General features: G+C 33.2%; 1 protein-coding gene across 5 annotated transcripts in view; it reads right to left on the reverse strand.

The window, feature by feature from the left end:
- The window catches only part of NCKAP5 (NCK associated protein 5), a 939,808-nt gene that overhangs the window by 93,173 nt on the left and 824,662 nt on the right, over nt 1-21,973 (reverse strand). For all 5 annotated transcript variants that reach the window (XM_074301873.1, XM_074301870.1, XM_074301872.1 and 2 more), the window contains 2 exons: nt 21,740-21,917; nt 9,264-9,354 (listed from right to left, as the gene is read on the reverse strand). In XM_074301873.1, the coding sequence (XP_074157974.1) occupies nt 9,264-9,354; nt 21,740-21,917 (269 nt within the window). The remainder of the gene's footprint in view (nt 1-9,263; nt 9,355-21,739; nt 21,918-21,973) is intronic.

Genomic DNA, 21,973 nt, shown 5'->3' on the forward strand with positions numbered 1-21,973 from the left:
CTACTGAATGAAAGATAAAGCAAATATAGTCTCTTTATCTGATGGTGTGTAAAATGAGTGGATCAAGTACTGTATCAGTGATAAGATAATTGCTAAATGACTCTTCTCAAATTTCATCAATGGTCTGATGAAAGAAGTCAAGATTGACATGGATAAGTTATTTTCTTTTGGCACTAGCATTTCTGTGGAGTGGGGATGCTTTTCTCAGTAGTAGTTTAAACCCTTACTGATTGGATGTGACTTCATTAGACACATCTAGTTTTAATTAAATCACATCTGAACAGATATATCAGTGAGATCTTTTTTCTTCCTCCTCCACCTCTTTTTTCCTCTTTTCACACTTCCTTCTGTGATTTCCTTAGATAAAGGGCACTTCCATTCCTAATATCAATTTCTTCACCTCTTTCCCTGTAACATGTATCTCATTACAGAACTCCATTTTTATCTTCATAATTTGTTATAACCCTTGCCTAATCTCTTCCAAGCACTTTAAACTCCTCTAAAGCAAATGTATTTGTTCAAACATGCCAGACTTAATGGACATATCATAATGTAAATCCCCAGTGGCTTTGATGCATGTATCACCTTAATTGAGGTGGAGTTTCATTAAGTGTCTATAATCAAGAGTTCTGTGAACAGTTTGATTGTGAAGCTTCTATAGAACAACCAGCTCCTCCCTGATAGAAATAGCAGCCCCTGAGCCTTTTCATCACTACCTCCCAGCCACTGGCTTCTTCTTGTCTGTATTCCCCTCAGGCAGATAGAAAGTTACTGTTTTCAACAGTACCCAAACTACAGCACTATAACTCTTTTGTAGGAAAAGTATGTGGTAGAATCTGTGAGGATGCAGAGGTAAGGAAAGATTGAAGTGTTCAGATCATCAACAAATCTCAGTTTTTAACTTCCTTTTTCACCACTAAAGCCTTTGACCAGAGTAACTAAATGGTCTGGGGCAGGCGAGATACTTCACCTTCCCTCCTTATTCCCTGCCTGCACACCTTTGGTGGAAGTGCTAATAAGTGATATAGTTGAAGTGTGAGCAGCTGTAATGGGCATGAATACAGGTTTGATGTGGCAGGGAATCTGCTAAAGGTTTCACCAGTCCATGATTACTTGAGAGATGACTAGGGGTAGCCATCAGGTTGAACTTCTACAGATTTTCTGTAGTTGGTTTCACAGTTTTATATATGAGTTACAGGGTCTTTTTAAGAAAGAGCTCTTTCTTTATTAGCTTAGCTTTGTGATTGTGGATAATTTGCATACATTGAGGCTGAGGGATCTCTTAAAGTCAACAAGATTTGAGTTCAATTCAATCTCTGAAAATTTCCCTTAGTTTCCTCATTTATAAAATGGGAATAATGATACTCATAGTCCTTTACAGTGTTGTAAGAAAAGTATCTACTCATTCCCATCTTCAATTCATCTTTTACACAGAAATCAAAATAATTTTCCTAAGGCACAACAGGTCTGAACATGCTGAAAAAATCTTTAGTACCTTACTATTATCAGTTAGATGAAATATGAACTCTTTTGCCTTTAGAACTTAAAGTTGTCCATCCAATTTCTTTTCATAGCTTTATTTCACAGAAGCCCTCTTGACTCACTCATTTTTTCCAGCCAAATTCTGTCATTCCCCCCAATTTTACCCTGATCATCTCCTTTCTCCATGCATTCTCCTCCTCCACTCTATACCTACACTGGTATATTTCCTTTTTACCTCTGCCTTTTAGAAACTTTCTTTTTTCAAGACTTTACCCAAGTACCATCTACTTCAAGCAGCCTTCTGTTATCTCCCTCTGCAATTGAAAACATTTTTCCCTTTTTACATTTTCCTAAAGTATTTCTCTATCTTCTAGATCCTTCTGCTTCAATAAAATTTGTAGAATTTTAAGTATTAGAATATTATGGAAATGAGTTGTACTTTATTTTTAAAAATGAAAATTAATTGCAATAAACTTTGATTGAAGAATTTTGCCCTGCTTCCTTGAGATATCTAGGAGTGCTCTAGGGTGCTGCCAAACTAGATAAGCACTGAATTTATCTTATACTTTATCAAGTCTAGCGCCAGATATAATCCCAAGCAAAACTATGAAAAAGGAAAATGCTTTCATCCTATTTTTCCTTTATTGATACCCACTCTGCCCTTCTAGTACCCTCATGATGCCCTTTTAATTGCCTAATAAACACTATATCTCATCTTCACACAATCCTCTATCTGTTTCTTCCACACTTTAAGCATTTGAGAAACATATTTCTACTAAGGTGTTTTATTAATTTCCTTAATAGCCTGTAAAATTTTAATGTCTATCTCCTAAAGAGCATTTGCATTTTAGGAAGGGCCTTAAATATTTAACCCAAAGCAATAACTAAGGATAATTTTAAGTACTTTTAGGTGTGTGCAAAGCAGTACTATCACCATGAATGTCAGCTAAAGTCAGTATTACAGAGAATTCCGAGTAAATCACCAAGAAGCAGGCCTGATAGAAGCAGTGGACTGCAATCACCAAAAAATGCCAACAGTTCCAAAGAATTGGAGGTTTGAATGGCCCATCTTCCTTTTGATGATATATGATTTTTTTTTAGGATGCTGCCCCAGGTTTAGGAAGGAAATATTTCACTGTTACTGTTTTGGCTATTATTTCATGAAATGCCTCTCATTTGTACTAGTTATGTTCAGCCTAATAAAGTTAAACATATTGATGATGGCTTATGAGCTATAGTTTGTATATATACAATATATATATATGCATGCAACATATATATATATATATATATATATATATATATATATATATATATATATATATATATATAGCCTATAGCTATAGGCTATGATGCACACTGTACATTTAATGTAGGGTAATCTTGTCTGGATAATTCACATTGTCAAATACTGCATCAAAATCTTTTAAAAATCTAAGTTTCTAAGAACATATTGATCCTTTGCAACCCCAGCATTTTGGCTTTCTAAACTTCTAACTTTCTAAATTTCTGCATATTTTTTCTCTGACAAACCAACAATCCTCATATAGTCTCATAATAGATTAATCTGACCTTTGGAGGGAGTATGTTTTTCATCTTCATCTTCACACTTTTACCAAAATTCCCTTCCCCCTTCTTCTTTCCTTTCATATAATGCCAATTTCTAAAACATATTAAGAACAGAGATCTATCTGAAGATCTCAGAGTTCATGTTGATCCTCCTTGTAGCAGACCTCAACCTTTATTTGTGTTGTTCTCCTTCTCATCTCTTTGCTTATTTGAACCCATCCTTTATGGCTTAACTTAAGTTCCACTTCCTTCACAAAACCTTCTTCAACCATCCTATCTGATAGTGATTTATTTTCTCTGAACTTTATATATTTTATATATTTATATATTCCCACTTTGGGAAAGGGCTATGGGCTCCCTTCCAAAGCTTGATTCCAGGAGAGATTAAGATTGGAAGGTTCTGAGTCAAGAAAGAACCAGATACAATGAGTTATTCAAGCAGAGTTGGAATTTAGTTAACTGGAGATGTGAAGTACTAAGACAAATGACCAGAAAGGGTAGGAGTACCCAAACAGAAATGTAGGTCATTACCACATTACCACTGAGTTTAAGATACAATATAGAAGAGCTATGTTCTGGAAAGTCGGGGATAAAGTATCAATACAAAGAGAGCAGAGAATGGTTGGATTCTATACAAAATCCAACATAGTTTGTAAAACAACTTCTAGGGCTTGTGAAGGTATTTTTATATTAAAAAAATGACAGGTTAAAACTACATATATGGTATCATAAACTTATCTAATCCATCCTTGCATTTTACAGATTGCATTAAAAGGGAGGAGGCTATCCTTTTCTTTTATAAAATAAGTATATTTGTACAAATCTTAATTTTTTTCTGTCAGCATCACTGTTATAAGCAATGGCTGCCTTTAAAGCTGTAGTACTAACAGCCAACACTAGAGGATTTACTATTTATTGTTCATACAAATCCTACAACAAAGCTCATTGTCTCCCGAAGTTATTAATTGATATATCCCAAAGCTATATCCATGGAATCCAAGCTCAGGATATTTCTACCAACCTGGAAAATCTTTGAATATGAGCTTAATGTTGAACTGTGAATCTGTTGTCTGAGCATCACCCTGCTTAATTTTAGGAAGTCTTACTAATATATGGAGGCATATTGAAATTAAAGGGGAATTGTCCACACCAATGAAATCATGGAAATAAGAACAAACTTTAGCACTGTGTGCTAAATGCTACATGCAGTGTGTGTGTGCGTGTGTATATGTGAGTGTGTGTGTGTGTGTGTGTGTGTGTGTTTGTGTATTTTATTTAACTCTGGAAAGTAGTTGGTTGAACCAAACAAGTTATGTTTCAAAGATCTAAATAAACTCCTGAAGCAAAATGTCTATGTCTGATCCAAATATATACCTTTAGTAACTGGTATAGTGCTGAATAGCAAACAATGAGAGTTAAAAAGTATTTTTGGGTGAAGCAATGAGTTAATATTATCTTCAAAAGATGCTGGCAAAGTACCCCTAAGTGAATGAATCAGTTGAATTATTTTCTCCTAATTAGCACTTCTTTAGCAGTAGCCAATCTGAGGATGCTTTTCAGGTTAACTGAGCTATATATATTGCATTTCTGAAATTTATAATTCACATGAAGAATAGATTGTGAAATGAAGAAACTGAACTATTAGTATTTGGAATTTAAAAATCAATTAAAGAAAAAATCTTTAACATCACATAGAGAAATTACAGGGTCACATGCAAAGGTGACAGATAACGGAAACAGATTGAATAAGAAGGCTGTTAAAATTAGGAGAAAAGATGGTTATTTTTCCTAGATTGTGCCCAATCAGGAAACAAATTTCCACTCAAATTGCCCCCAGAAAGACTTCATATTAAACAATTTTATACTGAAGTATAAGTAACTAAAAGTAACTGTCTCTGACCAATAGGAAACAAAATAGCTGGAAGTCTGATCAAACAAACTTGTTAGCACCATGCTACCATCAGGCTCTTTGGTGTTTAAACATTTGAAATCAAGTAATCCAAAAATTTATTGATAGAAGAACTTAAATCACTTTAAATCTCTGAACTTCTCATTCAAAGAGATGTTCACATTAGCAGTTCTAAGTTTGGTGCCAGTCAGCAGTCAATGTAATGTTATCAAAACTATTTATCAAAAATTTTACTTTGCAACCCACATTTTGTTTGGATTGTTGATATTTCTTCCTTTGTATAGTTAAACTTTATAATGTATAAATATGACATTTAACTAAAATAATCTTCCATTTCTGGAGTTCTGAAAGTCTACTTAATTTTCTGAAATATAATTTCAGTGAAAAGAAAGTAAGATTGCCATTCTATTTACAAAAAAAACCCCAAAACTGCCAAGCCTCTCCAAATTCATTCTCAGTAGGGAAAACCAGTAATGTTCATCTAATAAGACAGATGATTATCAAGAGCTTTAATTGATTGACAGCTACAGTACATCAGTCCTTCTGACTTGAATATGTATTTTAATTTTAGAAGTAGGGAAGTATTAGATACATTTTACCAAAGGGTATAACTTTTGTTCCATGGAGGATTGCTTCAAACCTGCATTCTTTGTTGCTGACTAATAATATCATGAGGATGGAGATAACAATTTTCTCAAAACACAAGTGATTTTCCTATACGATAAATTCTTGATTATCTTTACTAATAGAGTTGAGCAGTGGTTTAAAGAAGGGAATAATAAAAACAATTTATATTTGACTGTGGAGTTCATTTTAATATTTGGTCCCCAAAAGATTTACTTTCTGATGTTTTTCTTAGATTAAAATGAAAATGAGTTAGCATTTCTTTAATTTAATACATATCCATTGATGATAGAAATAGCCTAAATATATTCTAGGTAGATGTGTAAAGCCTATATGGGATAAAATAAATAATACATTATTGTGGTTGATCTTAAGGATGTAAACCACAGGTGGATAAAGGGAAGACCAACCATATTCCTCCTCGATTTTGATGGTGAATAAATAATGCCTTATTTCTTTCCTCTCATGTTAGCTTCCATTATATCATCATTCCAGACCTTAATTCACATCCAATTAAAGCACTTGATTTGAAAGTATATTAAGTTCTTACCTTGTCTATATCAACAAATTCCACATTCTAGAATTACCCAAATCTTAGTCCTTGTTGAAAAACAAGGGATCTGCTACACCATGTGGTTACTTTCAAAAATAAGTTTATAATGTTAAGGAATGAATGAATGAAAAAACATTGTGTACCATCCTCCCTACCTGTGACTTTATAAGAGAATTGGTGGGAGAATGCATTTCTTGTTTAGAAGGTAATCCTTTGCAATTATTGCTTTTCCTAAACTAATTGAGTAAATATCTTAGCTGAAAAATTAACAAGATGGTTGTTAAGGGGAAATACCCAAGTGGAGGTTGTGTTAGAAGCATAGCCATCTAAGGATTAATTCTAGAACCCTGAAAATAGCAGCACTGGATCCTTCAGAGAACCAACTTTTCAGTGCTATAGTAGAGTGGGGGAATGAGCCAATGGGTTTTCTAAAACTTTCAGTGTAGTAATTTTAAGCTTTAATATGTTTAATAGCTTAAAATTATACTGAGACTTCTGTGATAGCCTGTATTTGATAAATATGATCTGTCATAGTTCAACATCATAGAAGGACAGTAAGCAAATGTATTATATGTTATAATATCTAGACTGACAATATCTAGACTAATCCTTTTTCATAAATGTGAGGGCCTGTACTGATTCAAATGTTATGAATAAAAATATGTTTGAATATCTACAAGTTTGTTTTCATTTCACACATCTTCTATTTCACATCAGGAATGCTGATCAGTCAACTCTTCTATGTAATGACTTTGTAATTAAGCCATACTGTTTTGCCCAATCTAAGACAAACTCACCCTTCACATCAGAAATACAAACAGATCTCTGATTCATGAATTGGTTAATTGCTCTTGCCTGCTGCAGACATTAGTCAGCATTTGGTTGTTAGCCATAGCATTTAAATTTATTGTTTCTTCTACTTGGAAACCTCACAATAGATGGAAAACTGTTATTAGGAAGTCTAATTCTGGTTTTCTGATAATTAGATGTTTTGGTGTGGTGGTCTCTCATTCATTTTTCCTGAGAAAGTATTTACTGTCATTGCAATTAAATAAGAAGTTTTCATAGGCTCCAAAGAGGGGAAAAGATTAAAAATAAATTCAAGTTAGTTGGCTCAGTTGGATCCTTGCCTTGGGAGCAGTCAGCTAGACTAAGTGACAACGTTCTTGTCAGCTCAAAGTAGCTCTATTTCTTTGAAGACAAAAATGTTCACTCTAGTGAAAATCTAGTCCAAATATATTTTTGTTCCTCGATCCAGTCAGTAATCTATTTAAATCTACTTCAATCATTGTCTTCTTTAAAAAGATCAGCTCCTGTCACAAATGTTACTAATTTTACAGGTCCAACAGCACCTAATTTTAGAAAAAAAAAAGTCAACACTTCAATGCTTTCCATAGTGTCAATTTTGAAGATTGTTAAATAATATTTAACTTGCGCATTAGCTAACTTTGCAGAACTGATACCAATTTAAGCATTTTACATTGACAACTATAATAAAGGGTGTCTTTTTAGAATTATATTCTTATTCAGACTTTGCTCATTCAGTTCTATTTTGTTAAGACTTTTGTATCCCCAATTACAAATGAAGAGAATAATAATGGTGTGCCAGTCTCATTAAGTGTTGGGATACAACAATTCACTCTGATAAACTGTAAATTATAGTTTTCGGATGACTGCTGTGTACAGCAGGAAATCAGTAGCAAAGTATAGCAACATGGAGCTGACAGCACGAGTGGATGCTGAGAGCCAGCAGCCAAAGATATTCTCAGGAAAGGACAGGAGCAACGGATGCTGATTAAATCCACAAACAAGAAATCTGTGAGAGTTGTCATACCATTGCAGTGGGGTAGTCAAGATTATCTCTAGTATGCCTGAATATGATTTGTAGGAAAGGATTCAATCACGTACTGGTATCCTTTGTAAAATCAAAATAACCCCAAATGCCCAAATTTTAAGTTATTTTGAGTTCTAAGAACAACATATTCCACATTTCCCCCAAGAGTGTCAGGTACTGTTAAAGTTATTATCTCATGCATTTCCTTATTGGGATCACAGCTGCTGACAGCTCTTCAATCTCCGGGTTACCACCCATTACTAGACATTCGAAAAGTGTCAGCAAAGGCCTTTTGTCTTGAGGAACTATGGTTTCTGCACTCCATTTGTTCTGCACAATTAAAAGAAGTAGCTGATAAGCCAAATTCATTTAAGAAATGGGGATTTTTATAATGAGGCTTTTACCAGAGAGAAGAAAGTGGTCTGGAGAATTTTCAAAACCAATAAGAGCCTCTCTCCAAGTTTACTTTTTTTTCCCTTGAGGGCACGGAAGAAGGTGAGGAATATGGCTTTAATCCAGTGGGTTTTATTTATTTTCTTTTCAGCCAGACTTGTCATTTATTCAGTGGAAGAAACTGCTTCCATTAAAAACCATGTCCATTGATGCAGATTCACAACTTGTCTATATCTGATAGTCACAGAAAGTTGCCTGGGGCTACGTCAGGTTATATGACTTGCTGGAGGGCAAACAGTCAGTATATGTCAAAGGCAAGACTTGAATTCAGATATTTCTGTCTTCAAGTGGCACCTTTTATCCACCATCATGCTGCCTCTCAGTCATTTTTTTCCTAATATGAAAATATATCATAATTTTCATCTGGGAAGACCAAATAATAAATTTCTGCCGTATGTGTTTAGCAGGATTCCTTTTAGACCGATTCTTCTTGGGGTCCAAATATAAAATACTGATGAAATATATGGTTAGCTTTTCCTGAATGAAAACTGGCAAATATATATGATTGGAGATATTAGACGAGAAGCATATATCTTCTGCTTCCTTTTTTACTGGGAATTCACACTTTCCTGTATTTGGTATTCTGCTGCTTTCTTCATTCCACACTGCCTAATAAAGACCTAATAAAGATCTTGACATCTCACCACTTTTACTTTTTTCCTCCAAGGTCTCCAGTGCTGTCTAAGCAAACGAAGTAAAAGTGTCTGTACTGGCTGGATTGCTTAAAAAAGAGCTACATTAACACATGGATTCCTGGACTCTAGTAATGCATCCACTCCAAAAGCAAATATACAAATGACACAATAGTGAAAGTTGTATAGGGAAACATTAATTGGTACCTATTATGTGGTTTTGAAATGGAGAATGTTCTCCACTCTCCATAATAGTGTCCTCTTCATCCTCTTGAAGGCTTCCAGTGACCTCTTTTATCTGCAAAAACAAGAAATTTCAGAAGACTCCTTTTAAAAATTATCTTTTGCAACTCTCAGCAAAAGGGTATTTTTCCAAAGCAAATGTTTGTTTTCTCAACTGCACTGAATGGATTCATTATTATTTTTAATTATAATGACATTTTCAAATATGTAATATTAGTTTTAAAAGTGAAAATTTTCAGGATACATCATTCCACAATAGATTTTGGAGGTAACAGCTTTGGTTTTTGTTCCTTTAATAAAGTCTGTAACAGTGCTGTCAAGAAAAATTAAGGTTTAAGGAGGTATAATTTCTCTGGAGGGAATGACTTCCACTACAATTTATTTTAATAAGAATAAAGAAATACATTCAGGTCTCTACTAGTATGAGTCTTGGAAATTTTTGTGTTTTATTCATTCTAGGACAGAACAAGGAGGTGACCCCAGTATGGGATCAATGACCTGGAGAATTGAGTTGATTATTTTGATAATTCAAGCAAAAACAAACCCCTCCCTAATCTTTTACCTGTAATAACCAGATAATTGGAAAGGATATAGGAAAAGGGAGAGAGGGAATTAATTACCCAGATAATTACTTAAATTCTCCATTTTACTTTGCATGTCTAGAATATACCTTCAATGCAAATTCAAAGGTGGCTTTTTTTTTTTTTTTTTTTTTTTTTTTTTTTTTTTGTATTGTGAATAGACTTTTAATGCCCTAATTAAAAGACATTTCATCTGGTCAACTAGAAAGACAATGGCAATAATATAAAATGGATAATGCAATAAGATTCCTAGTTATCCACATATGTTCTTTAATTACCTTTGGATCTGCTCTAGGACTTGGGTGGAATGCCAAGGAACCATTATTTTATATTTGCATTGTAGAAAGTCATGCAAATGTATACTGACCTTGAGCTCAATTTGGCGCCCTGCTTTTTTGGATTCCCATTCTTCATATTTAATGGAATAAGACTAATTATTTACATTTTACGACTATGGTTTTAATATTAGAATGTAATTGGTGCTTAATCAGCCCAATGTGGATTGTCAAAAGAAGCCAAATTGAAATAGATCTCTAACTCTGCCACCTCAAACTTGTTTAATGCAAATTGATGAGGGAATGGAGAACCAGTACCTTCATTTCCTCCCCTCATTTGTACTATTACTAGATTTGGGAATGTTTTATTTCTTATGAGTCACTGTAAAGCAAAAGGACAATACAGGATGTCTTTTGCTCCTTGCAATTGAATTCTACATTTGTATTAGAGAAGAAATAGTTCCATTAATGTGATCTCTGAAAACATCATAAAAATGTAGGATTTACCTTAATAGGTCAGACTGATATTTCCTCTAGTCTGATAATTTATTTCTCATTTTAAAATCAAGAAAAAGTTACAATTGTCTTCATACAGATGTCAAAATGATCATTAAATGTAATTGGAGAAGCATCTTTAGACAGGTTAATTTCCATAATAAGATCCATTATAGGTCTATCCTCCTGATTTATTTTTTTAAAAAAGCTTTTTGGTATAAATTGATATTTTAATTAGTAGTTCTTCCTTAGGTAAAAAGTTCAATTTTCTACCTGCATTTTAATTCAATTGAAGAATTCATTGGCCATTTAGTAAGAACCTATTATAGCAAGACTTTGTGCTAGACACTTCCTAGACAGAGATAAAGGTCCCAATCTAATTGGTGAAATACAGCATATGCACAAATAAATATAATGAAAGGTAGAATGTGACTGAAGGCAAAAGCAAGCAAGAAAAAATTACTCGTGGGGAAATTTGTGGAGAGAGACCAAGTAGGCTTCATTGAATTGACATCATCTTTAATTAACAAATGGATTTTGAAAATTTAGATGAAGGAGTGCATTCTAGACATTGAGGTTGTTTATGTGAATTCATAGAGGTGAAAGATCAATCAATCAATAAAGTACAGAGTAGTAAATACCGGACTTATTTTTATCTTCCAAATATCTAGATTTAAATCTACCCTCAGAAGTTAACAAAGTAATTATAGATTTTAGTTTCTTTATGCTAAAATGAGGAGGATTGTATTTGAAGGTCTCTGTGTAGACTTGTTCTAATTCTAAATCTATTATCCTATGATCATAATCATTTATCAGCATGCCCTGTTAGGTGCTAAATGTACAAAGATGAATATGAATCAGTGCCTGATCTCAAAAAGTTTACATTTCAATGGGGTAGATAACATATATGCAGATGCACATTATCCATTAGTAGTATAGTGAGGGGAAAAATGCTAAAAAGATAGGCTGGAACCTGAGAGTGGTGAGCTATGAAAGTATGAAAGGCTGGTCTGTAGAGTTTGCAATACATATATATGAATATATTATATCTATCTATATGTCTATATCTATATCTATATCTATGTATCATGATGAGTGTCTTAACTTGGGAGGCTCAGAACCTGAGCAAAGTGAAAGAGATGAATTGGACAGATGTTATATGGACAATTATATTTTTAATTGTCCTAAATTTACTTCTTGTAGGGATGTTCTCCAATTCCAAAACAAGAGCAAGTCATTTATGTTCTAGTCACAATCACTTTGTCTTAATCTTTGTAAAGCAAAGAATAATAGAATGTGAAGCCTCAGATTTTTTTTTAAGTACTAGGAGAGACCTTAGAGATCATCTAGTTCAATTTTTTTTTAATATTACTGATGAGGGAATTCAATTCTAAGGCAGTTAAGATAATTGTACAAGGTTATATAGGAAATCAGAAGGAGATCCAGCAATGGCCCACACAGGTGTCTGCAGTGTACTTTTCATCCACACATTCTGAATTCTTTTCTTAATTAAAAACTGTGCTCTAGTGATATCAATTCCAATTGGCCTCCATTTACAATTTTCCAAATAGCAATTTTTTCTTATTTCCTTTTGGCCTCAGTTACATTCTGCTTTGCATTACATCTATTTGTGCACATGGTATTTTTTACCAATTAGATTGTTAAGTGTTTGAGGGCAGGGATCATATTGTTCATCTCTGTCTAGCTAATACTTGGCACAATGTCTTACTATAATAGGGTCTTAACAAATGGTCAATGAGTTCTTCAATTGAATTAAAATGCAGGTAAAAAAATTGAATTACAAAGAATTACTAGTGATTTAAATTCTTAATATATTTCAAAAAAAGTTTTTTTTTTTTTAAATTAGGAAGCTAGAAACCCATGAACTGATTCTGAGTCTAGTCTTTTCCATATGATTCCTTCCTGCCCCTGAACTTTTTAGTCTTATCCTAAAAAAAAAATCCCCTCCACCCTTCCTTACCCCTCTCCCCATTCCTGATGGCATAGTAATTGTAAAGGCTTAGTCTTTGTATAGGAAGTTAAACACTCTCCAGTTCTGTGATGCCTTTCTTTTGCTATGCAACTCAGGATTTCAAATAGTTTTCCAAGAGCAGATAAACTCTAATTTCAGGTTAGCTACAATTTTCTGTTTTGCTTGTAAACTAATTTATACCATTACTTCTCAGTAAGACATAAAGACTTTTAGAAATGAGCAGGAACTCAAAAGTCCTAAAGTGCCATAGCCAACTAACTCAGTCAGCTACTTTTTATACTAGTCCAACTACTTGTATTTAGCCCTAGATAATTTATCATAGAAACAGGGTTAAAAAGATAAGGCTTATCATCACTAGATCTCCAGGCATCCCATGGATAACCTGACATATTTGGTGCCTACTGAAGAAATTCAGTACTAATGACTGAGAAATTATGAGAAATAGGAAATAAAGGGAAAATGTTAAACAAGTGAAATAACATAACTGGTACATGATACTCCTTCAGTCAACCTGACTTATTCATGCTAATAGGCCTAAGTAGAAAGCAGTAGATAATTTTAAAAAAAATTAATTGGCTATGGATGACAGCTATAATTTATTTTGGCAGCAGATTCCCTTTACTAATTATATTATTCATAAACTGAAATTAAAATTAGTTAGTATTCATGAACAGTCGCTGAATGAGATCACCCAGATCACAGGGAGGTTGCAGAGATCATACTGAGTTGTGAGTAGGAGCCAGCTTGAGGTTAAGGGTAACCATAAATAATCTAACTCAAGAAAACAAATATTAACGAAGGGTCCACAATGTAGAAGACATGATACTAAACTCTGGGGTTATAAAGACAAAATCAAAAAGAGTTTCTTCTCTGAAGTTACTTACATTCCAGTATACATAATAAATTCAGATACATATTAAAAATAATACAAAGAAAAATGAGGAGAAAGAGAATATGAACTACTGGTTAGGGAAAGGGAAGGTTGAGAGAAAGCTTCCTAGAGGAAGTAACACTTTGAGTTGAGTTTTACAGGAAATCAAGAAATCTGAGCTGAAGCATGTGCAATGTAAAAGAATATAAACTCATTGAGGGAAAAGAATGTTTTTGTGGTTGGTTTGTTTTTCTTTCTTTTTTTGCATTCCCAACGTAGAACAGTATCTGGCACATAGAAAATGTTCAATAAAGGTTTTCTGATTGTTAAGAGATGGTTTATGCAAATGCATGGAAATGAGAGATGGACTATAAATTCTAGGGTCTCAGTAGTTTTTAGGCAGCTAAGTAGCTCAATAAATAGAGTACTGAGCCTAGAGTCAGGAAGGCCTGAGTTCAAATGTGATCTCATAAACTCGGTAGCTGTGTGATATTGGGCAAGCCATTTACCTTCTGTTTGCCTTACGCCACTGGCAAAGGAAATGACAAACCACTCCAATATCTTTTCTTTATGAATTCTTCATTCCCATAAAAAAAATGGTCTTCAATTCTTTGTGACTCCATTGGGGCTTTTTGCAAAGATACTGGAGTGAGTCTGCCATTTTCCTTCTCTGGTTCATTTTTACAGATGAGAAACTAAGGCAAATAAGGTTAAGTATCTTGCCCATAATCACACAGCAAGTAAATTTCTAAGGTCAAATTTGAACTCAGAGAGATAAATCTTCTTGACTTCAGACCTGGAAGTCTATCTACTGCACCACCTAGATGCTTTGAAAGTACAAGTCTAAATGGTGGTCCTCATTAAGTGTAAGGATAAGAAACTTGTATTTTCCTATTGGCAATGGGATAGGAAATGTGAAAGCTTTTGAGCTAGGAAATGTGAAAGCTTTTGAGCTAGGGAATGACATGATCAGATCTGTTTCTTGCAAAGATTATTTTGGTAGCTGTATAAAGAATGGAATGGAGAAGAAAGAGTCTGGAAGAAGGGGTGTCAACAAAGAAATTTCCTTCTCTATAGTGAACTAGAAAAGAGCTGGAAATAACCTGAATGGGTGAGTTGATTGTGTGAGTGGAGGATGAAGGAAAGAGAATTGTCAGGAATATTTTGATGTATGAACCTGGACAACAGGTTGGATGCCAATGTATAGTGGGGGTCAATGTGTGTATAGATAAGCATGGGAAATACTGATGAGAGAACAAATCCAAGATGACTGTGGACTTCAGAATAACATTTTTCTAGCCTCTCAAGCAAAAACAGAAAGAATAATCAATAATATTATCAAATATGACAGGAGGTAGGAGTCAAATAGTACCCAGATAAAAAAGTATTAGTATTAGTATTTGCTAATGTTCTTTTTGGCTGTTGATATTAAAAACTAATATTTCTCTAAAGGAAAATAGAGGACACTTGAAAATGTCCTTTAGAGAAGTACTAGTTTGTAATGTTGAGATTAGGATGCTTCATGATTATTATTAGTGTCAAAGCAGCATTGACGGCTAGCTTGTATAGAAAATGTTTCAATAATAATATTATAGAACTTAATAAGAAAACTATGTGTAAATATCACCATGATTGTATGTTATTTTGTCCAGGAGATGCCATGACCATGGCTCTTTTTAAAAAATTAATGCATCTGTTGTTTCAGAGTATAAACCATCAATAAAGAACTCATTAGTAGTAGGATTGGGGAATACTGGTCTTTACCACAAATCATATAATATACTTTTATAAAGCAGTTTATATCTACCCATGATTTCATCTAATTCTTACAAGGACAAAATGTTTATAGCACAAATATTATTGTCTTAATTTCCTAGATGTGGAAACATGAAAGAGATAAGTGACTTGACCATTGTCAAAGTGATAGTGAAACAATAGTCTGAACACATAGATTCTGACCCTAACTACAGAATTCTCTCTTTTGCACCACAGCACCTTGTAGTCTTCTACTGTAATTATATTCTCAGCTGTTTTATATTTACCTGTATACATGTCTTATTGATTTTCCTCACTGTGAGATCCATAAATGCAGTGACCATGTCAATTTTATCTTTGAATTTCTCTCTGGCCTCGTATCAAGCTTTTTAAGTGGTAGAAGCTTAATAAATGTTTGATGACTGAATGAATGGATAACTTTGAATGATGTCTGTATATATAAATTTTGTGCTAGATTCTTTATATTTCTCCTCTTTGAAATCCCATAAATTTAAAGAGCTTCCCCCAAAATCACATTATATTTATAAGGTTCATTTAGAAAGAAGGAGAAATAAAATACTTTAGATTGTGAGGTATTCTTGAAAGAAAAAGAAAATAACTTGGGAGTCATTGCCTTTTAATTTATTTAGAAACCCATTTCTTTTTTTTTTTCAAGTTTATATAGTTCTTTAAGTTTATTATTTTTTTATTTAGAATTTTTTCCCACAGTATATATGCATGAGTAATTTTTTTTATAATATTATCCCTTGTATTCATTTTTCCAAATTATCCCCCCCTCCCTCTACTCCCTCCCCTTGATGACAGGCAATCCCATACATTTTACATATGTTACAATATAACCTAGATACAATATATGTGTGTAAATACTATTTTCTTGAGAAACCCATTTCTTATGCATTACTAAGGGTAAAATATACATGATTATTATGAGTCAAGAAAGCATTAAGAGTTGCATCTTTCACTTTGAGAATGTTGGAGTGATAATGTTTTGCAGATCTTAATAATAGGAGATTGATGTGTAATTGTTGTCATGCTTCTATTTTATCTGGACTACACTATCCTTATGAGAGGGCTCTTTTTTGCCTTTTTATTAGCACTTTGTAATTTAAGAATATAGAATTTCAATGATTAAAGGAAAGTAGTATATAATTTGAATTTGTTTTGTGTTGTTTAATGACTGAAGCAATTGAGGTTAAGTGACTTGCCCAGGGTCACACTGCTAGGAAGTGTTAAATGTCTGAGACCAGATTTGAACTCGGGTCCTCCTGACTTCAGGGCTGGTGCTCTATGCACTTCACCACCTAGCTGCCCCTATTTGAATTTTTAAAAAGGGATAATACGTTGGCTATCTTCTGAATGATATATATATATATGTATATATTACTCATGTAGATATACATATATGTGTGTTTTTGAGTGTATGTATATATATATATATATATATATATAAGATATGTATGTATGTGTGTATACACACACACATATATATATAATGTATGTATGTATATGTGTATATTTATAACTATTACTTTACTAATTCAGCTAACTTTTCTTGGCCAATGGTAGTTCTGATAGGAACTTGGGATAATCTTCCTTGAGATTATAGATTTCTGAAACATTTTGAAATTTACAAGAAGACATAACTGGCTTCAAAACAAAATATACCAATTACTTACCTAATGCTCATACTTATTATTTGTTTGACTCTTGATAAATTAGTTAAGCTCATAGCCTCATTTTTGTAAAATTAGGGGATTTGATTTGATAGCTTCAGGTTCATTTCAGTTTTAAATCCATGATTCTGATATAACTCATCCAGAAAATGTCATTCTTTTCCTTTTCAAAAGACTTTTAATTTTAAATGATTTAAAAAATACAAAGCAATATAACTTTGCATAAATTATATAAAATTAGAATTAAATGGTGGGTAAGTGATAGTATAATTAAGATATAATCTTTTAATCATTACCCTGAAAGAGTAAAGAAGTAAGTTCCTCAAAGCATTAAGGGATTTTTCTACATTCTTTAAAATATGTTTACTAATGTTGAAAATAGATTTACTATTAATATCTATATAAAGGCTTTCTACATGCATGTATCAATAATATATGGAAGTAATCTTTCAGAACTAACAATGAAGACAAATGAATTGAAATGATGAAACCTTTTTTTTTTTTTTAAATACATGGCGTCAAACATCTTTGTTTATGGTTTTAATCATGGGATCTGGGGGGAGGTACTTAAAGATCACTTATTCTATCCCTTCACTATATAGATGGGAAAACTGAGGATTGGAGACTTTAAGTGGTTCATCTAAGGACACAGGCAGGAAATAGCAGAGCTAGAATATTTAAATACAGAGAATCAGGACTTCAAATTCAACTCCTCTTTGTATTAAACTATATTGCTTTTTGCTCTCTTAATTAAAGATGAGTCATTGGATTTTAAAATTGAAATAAGTATGGTGTGAATTGGAGCTTTCAAACAAAACTCATTATGATAAATTATCTGTATCATTCTTTTAAATTTAAAACAAGCAGATATCAGACTCTCTTAAATTTTTGAAAATAAGATCATCAAACTTATATACATCAAACTGAGGCAAGTTAACTTGATGGTTTGACTCTTCACAAGTTGCTTAACCTCTCTTTATCATATTTTTCTACTCTAAAACTACCTACTTCCCAGGTTATATGAGAATAAAATGAGATTAAAACATTATATTATATTATAATTACATTACACTTAAATAATTATATAATTGCTTGATATTATTATTAAGGCTATTATTTAGTGAACCTAATATTGAAATAGAATCATGATCATAAAATGGAAACTCGTTGAAGGTAGAGACTCTTATATTTGTCTTTGTACTCAGTGCTTAACATAATCCCCATAGTGTTGTTGACTCATTTTTTAAAGGCATTTGCCTCAACTCTTGAGATATTACTAAACATCTCTTAGATTGGCTAAAATTACAGGAAAAGATAATGCGGAATGTTGGAGGGAATGTGAGAAAACTGGGCCACTGATGTATTGTTGGAGTTGTGAATGGATCCAACCATTCTGCAGAGCAATTTGGAACTATACTCAAAAAGTAATTAAACTGTGCATACCCTTTTATCCACCAGTGTTACTACTGGGCTTATATCCCAAAGAGACCTTAAAGGAGGGAAAAGAACCCATATGTGCAGAAATGTTTGTGGCAGCTCTTTTTGTAGTGGCTAGAAACTGGAACTGAGGATGCCTATCAATTGGAGAATGGCTGAATAAGTTATGATATATGAATGCTATGGAATACTATTGTTCTGTAAGAAACGACTAATAGGATGATTTCAGAGAGGCCTGGAGAGACTTAGATGAACTAATGCTAAGTGAAATAAGCAGAACCAGGAGAACATTATACACAGCAACAATAAGATTATATGACGATCAATTCTGATGGATGTGGCTTTTCTTAACAATGAGATGATCAAGGCCACTTCCAATGATCTTATGATGATGAGAGCCATCTACATCCAGAGAGAAGGCTGTGGGAACTGAGTGTAGTTCACTACAGTATAGCATTTTTGCTCTTTTTGTTATTGTTTGCTTGCATTTTGTTTTTTTCTCATTTTTTTACTTTTTGATCTGATTTTTCTTGTGCAGTAAGATAATTATATAAATATGTATACATATGTTGGATTTAATATATATTGTAGCATGTTTAACATATATTAGATTACTTGCCATCTAGGGGAGGGGATGGGGGAAAGGAGTAGAAAATTTGGAACACAAGGTTTTGCAAGGGTCAGTGTTGAAAAATTATACATGCATATGTTTTGAAAATAAAAAGTTTTAATAAAAAATAAAATAAAAAAGCATCTGTTTCTTCATAATCTCCTTTGGGGTTTTCTTGGAAAAGATATTGGAATAGTTTGCCATCTTCTTCAGTTCATTTTTCAGATGAAGAAATTGAGGCAAATAGAGTGAAGTGACTTGTCCAGGGTCACACAGCTCAAGAAGTATCTGAGACCAGATTTGAACTCATGAATATGATACTCCTTGTTCCAAGCTCAATGCTGGATCTACTCCACCACCTGTCCTGAACATAATAGCAACTTAATAAATGTTTTTGGATTGACTTGATCATTACTCATATTTATAAAGTACTTTCAAGAAGTATAAAGTGCTCCTTTAGCTACTTGATGAAGTAAGTGGTACAAATATAATTGTCTCTGTTTTAGAGATGAGGAAACAGACAAACTCAGGTTGTCTGTTGTTAATACCAAATATCTTCCCACTGTTTTTATCTCCCTTCACCAAAGGACACTTCCTCTAAGAATATCAGAAGTAAAAGATTCTTTGATGATTAGTCCAGCTTTCTCACAGTAAGGATAAGGAAACTGATTCTGAGCTCCATCCAATTCAGATAGCAAGTTAGTGGTTAAATTAGAGCTGGAATTCAGATTTCCAGACTCTTCTTCCAGTGTTCTGCAATTCGGCAACACTGTTTAGCTGTGAGGTCCTACTTCACAATTTATCTATAAATATGTTTAAAATATAAAAACAGGTTTTCACTATTGTTCTAGCACTAGTTCAAGTTGAAACTATCATTACTCCTCTTGGAAATGAAGGATATTCATGGATTATCCCACTGAGTTTTACAGAGATGAAATTTTTAAAAAAGATAATTTACCTTCAGAAAGAGACTAAATAGGTATTCAGCTTAACAAAGTACTTCATCTATTCTGTATGGAAAAGCTTTCCTACATGATTTATTTGCCCTTAATAGCTAACTAAAAAAATTAACATTCTTATCATTTATGTATACTTTGGGTAATCTAGGTACTTCACAGGAAAAATAATAGTATTCTGAGATCTAAATAACTCTTATTGTTACCCTGGGAAAGGTTGTATGGGAAAAGACAAAAAGCATGGCAAATTACTTCAGCATTAGGAAATAATAAGAGAATAAAGATGAAACTTTCGAAGCAAAGTATAGGGATTTTTTTTTTGTGTTTTTTCCCCCTTCTTGTACTTCTGTACAGTGCAGATATACCCTAAGCTGTCAGAACCATATTAAATGGGGCATAGTTAAATTGAGTGGCTCTGATAAGGACTCCACTGTGCTATCAAAGTTTTAGATCAGTTGGATTGAATTTCTGGCATATTGCACATTTCCAGACTTTCATTCTCTCTTTTTTTTCCCTTTCAGTGACACTACAAGGGCAGTCTTAGATACGCTTATAATTTGTAGTTTTATAATGCAGGGGACATCTACATTTTCAAAGAAGAGATGATACCATGGAAGCCAGCAGCAAAGGAAAAAAAAATTTGCAAAGTACACAGTCTGCATACTATTTTTGAGAGTTTGAAAAATGACCTTATATCTTCCTTGAGTCAAGATAGTTATTTGAATGAAAAATAAAAATGTGCATTTGCTTAAACTTAAAGTATGGCTGTGGTACTTTAACCCTAAGAACTCTAAACATCAATAATGAAGTTAATAGGTTTTCCAATTCCCATTATGATTATGCCTGAAACATTCTCCTCCCTTGAAATATGTCCCAAAGAAATGCATAATTGCTTCATATTTCAAATTTTCCCTCAGAAAATGGTAGCAAGTGCTATATTTTTATAGCCTTCTTTTACAAGAATAAAAAAAAAGTTATGGATATATGCCTACAATAAAAAGCAGAATTTTTGTAGAAATACTGCAAATCCTTCACAAAAGAGCAAACAAATAGGACAAAATCAATTATTTGCGTGAAAAAAGACTATGGGCATAGAGTATGGATACAAATGCAATTTGAAATATAAATACTGGTTAAAGTTAACATACTGGGGAATATATACATAGCTTTTTTTAAAGGGAAACTATTCACTGATAGTTTCATCCCAATAGTAAGAGATAAAAATTATGTATGCAACTGAGTTCTAAATAGTCTTCCTCAAATTATATTGCACTTCACTGGCTTGAATTGTCATATGTGAGTTCTCTTAAAAAAGATATAACATGCACCCCAAGACATCAACCATAGCTAATATTCATCATTTACAATTTTCCGGTCAAATTTGCTCTTTTTGTGTTTTTGATGGCAGAGATGATCAACATAAGAATTTCCAGCACAAGGGTATAATTTTAGGAAAGTACATTGGTATCTTTTGATGGGAGCACACTGTGATTATGCCATCACTTTGCATATGTAGATGGAGAAAGTCCTCACCAGCAGAAACTGGAAGATCATTACAAGTGGCAGCATGGCCTAGTCCATAATCAAACTGACAAATTCTTATAGTGATTCTGATCCCTCCTTCCCTCCTTTCCTTCCACCCCCAATGTCTTAACACTATATTTATGTTATCAAATGGCTATAGGGCTGTTTGTCTACTTGGATGGAAAGGTCCTATCCTGGCTCAGAACACAGAAATACAATCAGGTTGATGCATCATGTGAAGGAACTTACCAGGGTTTCATTCGGTGTTTCCATTTCAGCTTTGGTTTTGCTGTTTTTCTTGTGGTTTCCTTGAGTGCTGATAGAGTTGCTGGGAAGAGTGGAGCCTTGAGATTTGCCCTTAGACACACTCCTGCAGGAAACATTATTTGATCCACTTTCTGTCTGTTGTGCTGCTTTCTTATCAACTCTGCAGGTAGAAAGTGATTCCTCTGATAAATCACATTGCCTTTCTTCAATCATAAC

Source organism: Sminthopsis crassicaudata, chromosome 3, assembly GCF_048593235.1.
Source record: "Sminthopsis crassicaudata isolate SCR6 chromosome 3, ASM4859323v1, whole genome shotgun sequence".
Taxonomy (NCBI): domain Eukaryota; kingdom Metazoa; phylum Chordata; class Mammalia; order Dasyuromorphia; family Dasyuridae; genus Sminthopsis; species Sminthopsis crassicaudata.